The following is a 13,118-nucleotide window of genomic DNA, read 5'->3' as shown; positions in this document are numbered from 1 at the left end:
TTGCAACCCATCATGGTACTTTTGCATTGTTTGTTTGATTCACATAAAAATTAACATAAACATTTCCGCTTTTCACACCAATATAGCTAACATGAAGCTCATTCATGAGCTCGTTTCTAATTCCTTCAACAGATTTAAAATTGCTTACTGGCAGCCATCTTGGATGTCTCCTGTGTCTTGCACTATCCTTTGCAACCCAAATGTCCGTTATGTTGCACTATTCCTTGTAACCCAAAATGTCTAATATGTGGGATTTTATTTATCATAACAAAACATATCTCCTTTATCATGCATTCTCCCTTGTAACCCAAAATGTACACTTTATACATGTATAACCCTACCCAGTGTTACCCAAAATGTATCCTTTATCTTCCACTATCCCTCATAACCCATAATGTCGCCTGTATCTTGCACTCTCCCTTGTAACCCAAAATGTCTCCCATATAAATGAGATTCACACGACGTACTTGTCTGATAAATTTAATATTAACCAAAAATAGGCCTTCGGACGTATCCTTTTAGAGTAGCTTATGATATTCCTTAGCTTCTGTATGTAATGAGGAGTCCTAATGTCAGCTGAAGAGGCCATGAACTTTTGTATGACTCTATAGCAGACTTGGTAGCTGGGGACCAGATGATGCAAATGTGCAGGATGGTCTAGAGCTAAGCTGACATCATATGGCCTAATACCTATTGTCAATGATGCGGCTAATTTAGTTCATTTAATTTGCATATCTATATTGTGCAGTATTTTTTAAGACGGCATGTTTGTTTCCAGCATGTATGATGCATAATGTCTTAAGTGGTTTGATAAGTCAAATTTTATTGAAAGACCAATGACATTTCATTGTACATATAGCATTTTAGCTTATTGACATAATCACAAAATGCTGGTTTAAGTATCCTTCAGCGTTAACTTTAATGTTAATAAATGAAGGAACAGACCAAGATATGGTAAACATCCTTTGGACCTACTAATCTATTATAATGGTCCACATACCACCTAATTGTTTGTCAAGTCAACCCATATTTTTGTTTTCAGGAAGTCTGCGGTCATATATTGGTATCAAAAGTCAAAATAAAAGACTCGTACATATAAATTATTGCAGTTTATGGGGTTACACATCATGCCTAGTTATAGTTCTAGTTACCATTTTTCATATAGCTTTCAACTTATTAATAAGATAAGGTGTTTCTTTTGTTAATATGAATATATATCTTCATTTTTTAACTATTCATAATAATTCTCTTTATAACCAGTTTATTTCTAGATGCATAATATATTAATTTTTTTAGTGCATAGCCATTTAAGCTCATCAGTCTGAGCATAACATGCCTTTGTTGAGCTTTTCTAATCGCCATTTGTCCATCGTTTTACGTCAGTCTTGCGTCGATCAACATTTATCTGGTCAACCTTAAGATGCCAATTAAGTATTGCCCAATCATCATTAAACTTGGTCAATAAATTTGTTCAAATAATATCTCGGCTGAGTTTAAAACTGGGTCATGTGTGGTCAAAACATGGTCAACTCTAGAAGTCTTATTCATCAAAAAACAAGGCTGCCAGAGGGCAGGGTAGCTTTCCTTGCATTGCTAAACTGAAACATTTTTTACCACTAGGGTGTAATATTTGTGTGCAATCATAATCAAACTTGCTCAGAACATTTGGTTTAATGATATCTCCTTGTAATTGTAAATCCAATCTTGATACAACTTGGTTAGAATGTTTATCTGGACAATATTCTAGGCAAATCTGGCTCATGTGCATCCAAAAAAAGGTCACTAAGTAGGTCAAATCTTTTATAAACGCTGTTACAACTCTAGATGCCACAGTTATGACTTAATCTTACTAAAACTTGGTTAGAATGCTTTGCTTGTCTAAATCTGGGCGGATGTTGAATCTGGCCGGGTCACATAGATTTAAGAACAAGGTCACCTGGTCAAATGTTAGAAAAACCTTACCGCTTTAAAGGCCACATTTTTTACTCTATCTCCATAAAACTCTGTGAGAATGTTTATCTTGACTTTTTCTAGGCTGAGTTTGAATCCGTGGCAAATGCATCTTATAACAAGGTCAACTATTCAAATCTGAGAAACCCGTGTCCACTCTTGATGCCATTTTTTCATTCAATCTTGAAGAAACTTTGTAAAAATGATAAGCTGGACAAAATCTAGGAGTTTGATTCTGGGTCATGTGCGTCTAAAAAAATAAAATAATCAGGTCCAACGTTACAAAAAACGTAGTAAAACTCTACAGGCCTTATTTTTTACTCAATCTAAATAAAACTTGGTCAGAATGTTTATTTAGACAATATCTAGGCTGATTTGAATCTGGCTGATATCTGTCAAATCGAAGGTCACCAGGTCAAATCTTTGAAAAAAGTTTATACAAATCTAGAGGCCACACTTATTACTTAAGCTTAATGACACTTTGTTAGAATGTTTATCTTGACTAAATATATGTCAGTTTCAAATCTGGGTCACTTGGGATGAAAACTTGGTCACCCTGTGTAAAGAAAGAAAAGCTTGTTACCACTGTAGAAAAAAATGTAACATTCAATCTTGATGAATCTTGTTCAGAATGTTTATCTTGACAATATCTCGACAAACTTTTAAACTGTGTAACATGCGTTTACAAAATTAGGTCAATCGGTCAAATCCGAAAAACAAATAAATTAAAATCTAGAAAAGACATTTATGCCTTAATCTTGGTCAAATTGTTTATCTTCACATTTTCTAGGTTGAGTTTGAACATGGGTCATGTGTGTCAAAACTAAGTCACCATGTCTTATCTTACTAAAACCTTGTTACCACTGTAGAGACCATATTTTCAAATATTAGAAAGACTGTATTTATACCTCTCTAGAGGCAATATTTATGATTCAAACTAAATAAAACATTGTCAGATAGTTTTCTTTCCAATATCTAGGCCAAGGTTGAATCTAGGTCAAACACATCTAAAAAATAGGTCACCAAATTAAATCTTTAAAAAATGTTACCACTCTATACCACTATCATCACTCAGTCTTGATGAAACTTGGTCAGAATATTTTTATCTTCACCTTGAACTCAGATGATGCCATTTCTTATCATTATTACTTAGTTGACACTGGTTCCAGTCTGTTGAGGAACATATAACTGCTTTAACATAGTAGCAGGGGACAGTTTTTTTTTTGACCACTATAACCATTGCTTGTGAACACTGTAACAGTCATGGTTTTGTTTGGCTTATAATCATGAAACCAGAGCAGAACCTTGGTTTTTCAGCGTAGCTGTCCAAGCCAGCTTTTCACCTTACCTGACCTTTGTAAGTGTCCAATGAAATTCAAATAAAATTTCCCGCGGCTAGATCCGAATGAATACTCTTCATTTATTCCATAGGCTGATTTGAGCATTATTCCCCAGAACATCGGCAACACGACCTTGTCTTTGTAACAATGTTAAATGCTTTTCAGCATTAATCTACTTTATCTCTCATAGAAAGGCTTGAGGGATAGAACAGTTTCACACTCAACTCATGACATCAATACAGTTTGTGTGTGCCCCTTTACATTTACAAGATTTTCAGCGCCATAGCGTTTGTACTTAAAGGCTGTGTTCTCATATATAGTTATTACTATCGTATTGCATTCTGTGATTACGTATATTTTAGATCATATAAATATGGTTGTTCCCCATCCTGATATTCGTTTTGACCAAAATATGTTAAATTGTTTTTGAAACGTTCCAGCAGTGGAATCGTGACCTCACTTTAATGTATTGCATTCCATCTCGCAAGATATAAAGTTCAGTTCGCGGTCAGTTCAAGACTCATTATATAAACTCTTTCGCGTTAACCCTGTGAACATGACCAGATATATCTTTATTGCAGATATTCGGCAATATAATTATGGTATGTCAATAAAAGATTTTTTAAAATAATTCTATGATAAGTACTAGTTTTGACTAATTTAATAAAAATTATTCCACCATAGCGACCAGTTGATTAAGCATGAGCGCGATGATTCACGATACTTTTAACAATCGAATCAAATAACTATGTCTGAAAAAACACTACAACATGTCTGTTTTGAAGAACGCACGTATTAATATTTCAAATATGTACAGTTGATATGTACGCGTGTGGCCATTAACTCAAATATTTTCATTGAATTTCCCTTCTTCTTGCGTATTTATGTTCTATAATTTTATCTATAGATAAATGGTAAATAATATCTAATAATGCGAAATAAGCCACGAAATTTGGCGCAACGTAATTGATTTGCGTGTGATGCTGCTAAGAATTGCGCAAAAAAAGGCATTTGCTGTCAAATTGATATAACTCTTTATATTTCATTAGCCACAACCACAACAACGCCGTATATCTTTTTAAAAGATAATTCTTGTTATATCTTTGCCAAGTTAAAAAGTCACTTATGTATGTTGAAAAGCATGGTAGCGAGGGGATGGGGCAGTTAATCTCTTTTTTAATGTTGATGTGTTATAAGTCAGATTTGTTTTTAAAAATAACTGGGGAGAGGTTGTGTAAACATGACAAAATCTGCTCAGAGCCTTTCTATTCTGATTGGCCTTAGGTCAAGATTCTAGTTCCTTTGGCCTTCTTGTTTGTGTATAATATTATTACAAACATTTGAACACTTGTTTTACTGGCTTGAAATTCTGTAGAGAAAAAATAGTGACAAAATCTACATGCTAAGTATGTTTATTGTATAAAATCAGAATGTATGGTGTATGGGGTATAATATGAGAAAAATCTGACGACATTTTGAATTGTAATCTGTTGTTGTTTTTTGATATCATCACAAATTGTGAAATTGTTCTTTGATGCATCAGTCATAGGGGAATTTTCAGTTAAGAAATACTTATTTTGTTTGAATACTTTACAAGAAATTATAATAAAGAATTGTGCCTTATAAAATATAATTTACTGTTGTAATTATTGAAACCAACATGAACCTGATAGTAATTATAGTGGAATTGTCAGTTTAGAAATAATTAATGTTTGCATACTTTATAAAAGACAATGATAAAGACCTTTGCCTTATCAGATACCATGAACTGTCATTTTATGTTACAATCATCTTGCTACATGATCCTGAGAGAATCGGAACTAAAAAATTTCTATGACAGGTGTTTTACTTATTATTTTGGTTATACACTTTTCTTATGCAACATGTATTCAAATCAATATAGCTCCCTTATTTTAGAACAGATTTTGTTGAAATTTGGACTCAGACTAATTGAACACATATCTAATACTTCATGTAAATTTAAATGAAATTGATCAACATTTAAATATTAAACATAACAAATTTAAAAATCACTGAAAAAGAAAATTCTCAAAATCATACATTGTAAAATAATAATGTGAAAAATTGAACGCATTCACTTACATGTCTTAATGACCTGCAACCAGCTTGCAACATTGCGCTCATAAATATTCATACGAGCCATATTTTTTATCTAATTAATTTGATGTTTTCCTGGTGTAAAATCCCACCCAGAATGATGAAATTGAAATGAAATTGGAATTATATAGCCTTGTACTACACTTTGTGACTTAGCAAAAGCACAGCATTTTTCAATCTTGAATATCTCAGTTATGAGTTAATATTTTGATTTAAAATTGTACATGTGATCATTTGACTGCAGTATGTGCAAGCAAACAATAAAGCATTCATCCGTGATGTTTGGATGCTTCAGCAAGTGGGGAAGGTAGCCTGCAACATGCCTATTGCACTGTTGAGCTTCTGAAATTGTATACCAGAGATATTGATTTTTAAATTAATTTTATGTATTTCTGGTGTATCAACCCACCCAAAATGAAGACATTGAAATGAAATAAAAATTATATCGCATTTCACCATTTTCACATGTCAAAAGATAAAACCACACCTACATGTACCCCACGTGCAAAAGCTCCCAATTGTCACTGATGAATGATTGTATCTTTATCTTTCACTAGATATAGTCAAATGATCAAATGTGCAATTTTAAATCAAAATATTAACTCATTACTGATATATTCAATTTTGGGACACGTGTTGCATTAGAAAAATCTCCTAGTGTATGACCTTTTCCCCCAAAAAATTGCAATTATTGCGTAAATTTACTTAAAATTGGGTAAAAGTATTTTTGGTTGATTTTATAATTTTTGAAAGACTATTGATAAAACCTACCAAAAATGAAAAATACTTAACATTTTATAAGATATAAGTAAAATTGATATTACAACTTCAAACTGGCAAAATAAACTTTGTTCACTCTAAAGCAAAAAAAGTTTTAATCTTATCATTTGCAAACTTGGTGGCAATGTTTATGGGTGTCATATCTAAACTAAGTTCAATAGACTGATACCGGAAAAGCACGAGTTTAGAAAAACCAACTAATCACCTCGGTACAAACAATGCTGGTCCATTATATCAACCAATGATAGCTTCCTTTAAATAATAACGGTTGATAAAGTGTGTGATTTTGAAAGGATTATAAATGGGTCATGTTTATTTGTACCAGCAGATTAGTGGGTTTTTCCAAAAAGTTGCTTTTTCCGGGATACATATATTACCAGCCAGATTGTCTGAAGCACTTCTAATGTATAGCTCTTGCATTATCCCTGTGCTTTGCATTATTTATGCGTCGCTCTCTAGTGAATTGTTTCCTTTCAAAAACTTGAGGTTTGATTAAGATATGCAGCATTCAATTTGTGTGTGTACATAATTTAAATGGAGACAATCATCATAGCATTGGATTGCATATGGGCAGTTGGATTAAGGGCAAGGTCACTGTTGCAAAACATAGAAAACAGTAATTAATCCATAACTTGAGTTTCGATGGAGGTATTATGCTAAAATTGTGTGTGTACATAGCATACATGCATGGCATTGACTTGTTTTTTTGTGTCTATATTGCTTCTATTCTATCATTTCTACAAAAACAATACATCCTTCAGAGATCAACTGTATATGCATTCCTGTAAAGGGGCGTATTTTGTAACAAGTTGGCACTCTTTCTTAGGGAAGATTATTTTAGCTTGACTATTCATTAAAACATTTACGCTAACATTAAATCCAATCTGTGTGTCCTAAATTGACCTTGTTACTGTCCTCATATTGCTTTGATTAAGGTCTATGTGAAACAACCCAATTACAACTACAGATATCAAAGTTAAACTTAGCACAAGAATATAAGGTCACTGACCAAGGTTCATGACCTTTAATGAGCAGGATTATACCTGTGTTTTTGTTTATACATTTTCATGTTTTATTGATGGGTCAACATTGGTGTACACTTCTCTCTGTGCAGATTTAACATTTGACAAACAGGCCTGTACCACTATATGTAATGCATTTTTTGATGAAGACTTTTTCTTAATTGGAAAATCCACACATTAAAGTACCCACAATATTGTCATTTATTGAAAATATAAGATTTAATGTCGAAAAATATTAACAGTTTTACAGGATACAGGGACTTGGGGAATACTGATTAATGTGACCAATCACGGAGCATAATGGAGATGAATCAAGCATTTCACCCTTACTGTAGTAAATTCAATCTTATGCAAAAACTAATCATCTGATTTTATTGGTTTATGTTATCTTGTTGCTTATTAATTCCTCTTTAAAAAAAAACAAATTTTTAGTATACTCCCATTGTTATTAATGAATTTATAGCGAGTTAAACACAAGAAATAAACATTTAATGTTTTACCACCGCGCCTTAAAACCGTGTCGTAACTTTTGAGCTTTTATAATTAGTGTACATCAAAGCGCCTAGGTTATACACTTTGATGTACCCACTCACATCTTTTTTTAAATGATGGTTTCATTTCTTGGCCCATTTTGACAAATAATATATGATTAGAAAGCCTATGTTATGTAGTTTTTAGATATATAAATATATATTAAGCTTTTCTTCTGATTTGGGCAGCCGGGCGAGTTATAACTTAAACTTTTGCAAATATCATACTGTTTTGGAGTTTTAGAATCTAGATTTACGGTTGACATGTTTGTACTTTATACCGATTTGTAGCGTTTATATTCGGAGTTCAGTTTTAAAAATTACATCTTGCTTAAGAAAATAGAATTCTGTATTTGATAGAAAAAAAATAGTTTAAAAATGAAAGTAAGTAAGGAATGAAGGCGGAGGTAAGTAGCGCGTGGTCCTAACGCACCGAACTGATGCTACGGTCTTAGCGATTATGCTTTTGTTTAGATACCGGCCATTATATTTCCTTTGCCATGATTATTATATTTTTATGGAATAAATTGAAATATTTTGTTCACGAAACATATCAAAAAAGCTAATTATTAATGAAGGTTAATAAATGAACAGCTCTTGTTTATAACACAGAAAGGGTGTTAATTTTATGATGAGACAGTTTATATAGCGGACCCTCTTGATATTTTTCGGCTTTGCATACTTCAAATAAAGTGGGTGTCAAAAAGATTGTTCATTTGTTGTTTATTATGCCCCCCTTCAAAGAAGAGGGGGTATATTGCTTTGCTCATGTCGGTCTGTCGGTCGGTCGGTCCGTCCACCAGGTGGTTGTCAGACGATAACTCAAGAACGCTTGGGCCTAGGATCATGAAACTTGATAGGTAGATTGATCATGACTCGCAGATGACCCCTATTGATTTTCAGGTCACTAGGTCAAAGGTCAAGGTCACAGTGACCCGAAATAGTAAAATGGTTTTGGATGATAACTCAAGAATGCTTAGGCCTAGGATCATGAAACTTGATAGGTAGATTGATCTGGACTCGCAGATGACCCCTATTGATTTTGAGGTCACTAGGTCAAAGGTCAAGGTCACAGTAACAATAGTAAAAGGGTTTCCGGATGATAACTCAAGAACGCTTAGGCCTAGGATCATGAAACTTGATAGGTAGATTGATCATGACTCGCAGATGACCCCTATTGATTTTCAGGTCACTAGGTCAAAGGTCAAGGTCACGATGACCCGAAATAGTAAAATGGTTTCCGGATGATAACTGAAGAACGCTTATTCCTAGGATCATGAAACTTGATAGGTAGAATGATCATGACTCGCAGATGACCCCTATTGATTTTCAGGTCAAAGGTCAAGGTCACGGTGACCCGAAATAGTAAAATGGTGTCCGGATGATAACTCAAGAATGCTTATGGCTAGGATCATGAAACTTCATAGGTACATTGATCATGACTGGCAGATGACCCCTATTGATTTTGAGGTCACTAGGTCAAAGGTCAAGGTCACAGTGACAAAAAACATATTCACACAATGGCTCTCACTACAACGGAGAGCCCATATGGGGGGCATGCATGTTTTACAAACAGCCCTTGTTATCAAAGAGTTAATTATTTATAATTATTTGAAAGGTTATTTACCTTAAATTATCAATTAATTAAAATTATTTAAAGATTCTTGAAAATCAGGGCCGAAAAATATCAAGAGGGTCCGCTATATACGCTGTCTCATAATGAAATAAACACCCTTTATGTGTTATAAACAGATTTAAGTGACATCTTGTTTCTATAGATAATCAATTGTTACTATACAATGTAAATAGGTATAAGAGTCATTATGTTAGGTCGGCAATGTACTATCAAGCTAGAAGAATCGAGGATGATGTCTTGCAACAGTTCCTCTTTTTAATTTGGCATTGATAAGTGCATTGCATTTCTTTTGACCATGCAGTCAAGGATAACCCATGAAAGTGCAAGCACTTATTTCCAATGGGGTCCTTCGATTTTGCTGAAGAGACAGCAAGCAGACGAGACAGTATTGGGATACAAGGAATCCGGGTGCAATACCCTAGCTCTTTGCGAATAGATCCCTTGGTTCTTTTACGTGCTCAGTGTATAGCCCTAATACACGCGAGAATTACCTGGGTTTCATACCAGTACATCTCTAGTTGGGTGGGAAACACTTGAAGCATTTCTGAAATTTCCAGTGCCCCGGCCGGGAATTGAACCGGGGACCTCTGGAATGGTAGACCAGAGTGTTACCACTCGACCACCGCACCACCCAAACGACGGTGGTGAAAACAGTAATCAGATCTATGGCTATATTTTTTTAAAGATATATTTTATGCTTAATGTGTGCAATATTAGGTTTAACGCTTATATTAGCTAGCTCTTTCATTAAATGAGTTACCTTGCAAATTTAATTTAATATTATAATTCTTTATTTTATTTACCATGTTTATTATTTTCAGTATCTGTAGAAATATAGATTAATTCACAATTAAGCATTTTAATGGATACATAGTAATTTCATTACTTAATTAAGTGTAATAATTGTTTTAAATTAAAGATTGATTCAAAGGTAAAATTTTTGCAATATAAAAGCAGTGTTCTTATTTTCACAAGAATAACCAGAATGTTGAGTTATGTCTTTTTTTATTATATTTATTTCTGTGAAATGAGCACTATCAAAGGGTAAAACAGGTCTCCCAAGAACTAGTACATTAAAAAAACAGGTTTTGTACAAATGCTGTTTTGATAGTATGAACAGATCTTAATTTACAGAAAATAAAATTTTGCATAATCAGCTTTTGCATTAAAAAAAACAAAAAACAAAAACAAACACAAGTAGCCAAAGATAATTTTTATTGAAATAGATAAGATCTCCATTTTGAAAAATTTCTCCAAATTTAATTTTTTGCATATATTTTTTAAATAAGGAATCATAAAACTGTTAAATATGTTGCATACCTGTTCGAAATTGCTTTCAGGTTCAGAGTTTCTTCCGAGGATGGTTGTGCCGTAGACGATGGAAGCAGATCGTTGAGCTCTATATACGATCTCCCCATGCGGAGAGTATGAGGAAACGAAACAGCATTGTGTTCAGGTGAAATAGTGGATTATTTACTGTGGTTAGATAGAGATACTGTAAAAAACTTTACAAAAACATAATATTATCACATTGGGTTATGTAGAATACACACTGGAAATAAGATATAGTTAGATATAGAAATAATTAGAAAGATCTGACCACAGTCATGTAGAATCCCTTTCAGTTAATCTTTAAGACTAATGAAAGTTCTTAACAAATGAAAATTATAGAAAACTGTATTTTGTTTTCACAGAACTGTTGACTGTCCAGTTGCACATTCTCATACAATATAAAAAGCAGATTTGGAAGCATTTAGCCTGACAAAATAAAAAGCAGATTTGGAAGCATTTAGCTTCTCCAGTTTACCTCCACAGCAAAAATACAACAATATCTTAAAGTTGTGAAAATAAATGAGATATTGCAGAAGTGATAAAAAAATCAAGCTGGTACATTATTTAGACAGGTTTACTCAGGGATACACTCACATTATGTGGAATAACTTAATAACTTATTAAAGTGTTCTGCTTTTAATGCCCTGAATGTTTCCATTATTGCGTAAATTTATGACCATCATGAATATTTAACTCATTATACATGTGACTTAAAGAAATCATATTTATATGAATTTGTATTCAGTGATTCCACATATTGCAGCCTCATGTGCAGAAGGACCTCATAAACATTGATTGATTGTGCCTTACTCTGGGAAAATGGGGTTAAATGCATGGCAGTAAAGTGTCGCAAAGGCTTATCGAGGATGACACTTTCCAATTTTATCATTTTTTTTTGTTTAAAGAAAGTTTCTTCTTAGCAGAACCCAGTTAAGGCGGAAAAAGTTGTCCTTGATTAGCCTGTGCAGACACACAGGCTTATCTAGGAAAACACTCTATGCACATGCATCAAGCCTCATTTTCCCAAAAGAGTCTCCTATGCTTTTTCAGCATGGTAGAGTGTGAGGAGGAGTATAACCAGCAGTTGTCTACCCTGGTCTGCTGCTTCCTGCGACCCCTGCGTATGGCTGCCAGCTCCAAGAAACCACCCATTACACATGAGGATGTCAACTCTATCTTCCTGAACAGGTGAGTGTTGACATCACCCAGGCAGATGTCAACTCTATCTTCCTGAACAGGTGAGCCTACACATCATCCGCAAGGATGTCAACTCTATCTTCCTGAACAGGTGAGTCTTGACATCACCAACGAAGATGTCAACTCTATCTTCTGAATTGGTGAACTCTATCGTCCAGAACAGGTGAGTCTTGATATCAACCACAAGGATGTCAGCTCTATCTTCCTGAACAGGTAAGTCTTGATATCGCCCACGAAGATGGCAACTCTGTCTTCCTGAACAGGTGAGTCTTGACATCACACATGAGGATGTCAACTCTATCTTCCTGAACAGGTGAACCCTATCTTCCTGAACAGGTGAGTTTTGACATCACCCACAAGGATGTCAACTCTATCTTCCTGAACAGGTGAGTCTACACATCACCCACGAGAATGTCAATTCTATCTTCATGAACAGGTTAGTCTTGACATCACCCATAAGGATGTCAACTCTGTCTTCCTGAACAGGTGAGTCTTGACATCACACTTGAGGATGTCAACTCTATCTTCCTGAACAAGTGAGTCTTGACATCAACCTCGAGGATGTTAACTCTATCTTTCTGAACAAGTGAGTCTTGACATCACCCTCAAGGATGTCAATTCTGTCTTCCTGAACAAGTGAGTATTGACATCATCCATGAGGATGTCAACTCTATCTTCCTAAACAGGCGAGTCTTGACATCACACACGGAGATGTCAACTCTATCTTCCTGAACAGGCTATTCTTGACATCACCCACAAGGATGTCAACTCTATCTTCCTGAACAAGTGAGTCTTGACCTCACCTACAAGGATGTCAACTCTATCTTCCTGAACAAGTGAGTCTTGACATCACACACATGGATGTCAACTCTATCTTCCTGAACAGGTGAGTCTTGACATCACCAACAAGGATGTCAACTCTATCTTCCTGAACAGGTGAGTCTACACATCACCCACAAGGATGTCAACTCAATCTTCCTGAACAGGTGAGTCTTGACATCACCCACAAGGATGTCAACTCTATCTTCCTGAACAGGTTAGTCTACACATCACACACTGAGGATGTCAACTCTATCTTCCTGAACAGGTGAGTCTTGACATTAGCTACAAGGTTGTCAACTCTATCTTCCTGAACAGGTTAATCAACACATCACACACAAGGATGTCAAGTCTACCTTCCTGAACAGGTGAGTCTTGACATCAGCCACAAGGT

The 13,118-nt window shown here is 34.6% G+C and overlaps 1 protein-coding gene across 1 annotated transcript in view; it reads left to right on the top strand.

Moving 5' to 3' along the window:
• Nucleotides 1-13,118, top strand: part of LOC127878518 (ras-specific guanine nucleotide-releasing factor 1-like) — a 74,132-nt gene that overhangs the window by 12,105 nt on the left and 48,909 nt on the right. The window contains exons 6-7 of the mRNA XM_052425051.1: nt 10,717-10,832; nt 11,759-11,896. Coding sequence (XP_052281011.1) covers nt 10,717-10,832; nt 11,759-11,896 — 254 coding nt within the window. The remainder of the gene's footprint in view (nt 1-10,716; nt 10,833-11,758; nt 11,897-13,118) is intronic.

This window comes from Dreissena polymorpha, chromosome 4, assembly GCF_020536995.1.
Source record: "Dreissena polymorpha isolate Duluth1 chromosome 4, UMN_Dpol_1.0, whole genome shotgun sequence".
NCBI classification, from domain to species: domain Eukaryota; kingdom Metazoa; phylum Mollusca; class Bivalvia; order Myida; family Dreissenidae; genus Dreissena; species Dreissena polymorpha.
The sequence above is the reverse complement of the archived record's forward strand: the minus strand, read 5'-3'. Positions and strand labels throughout refer to the sequence as shown.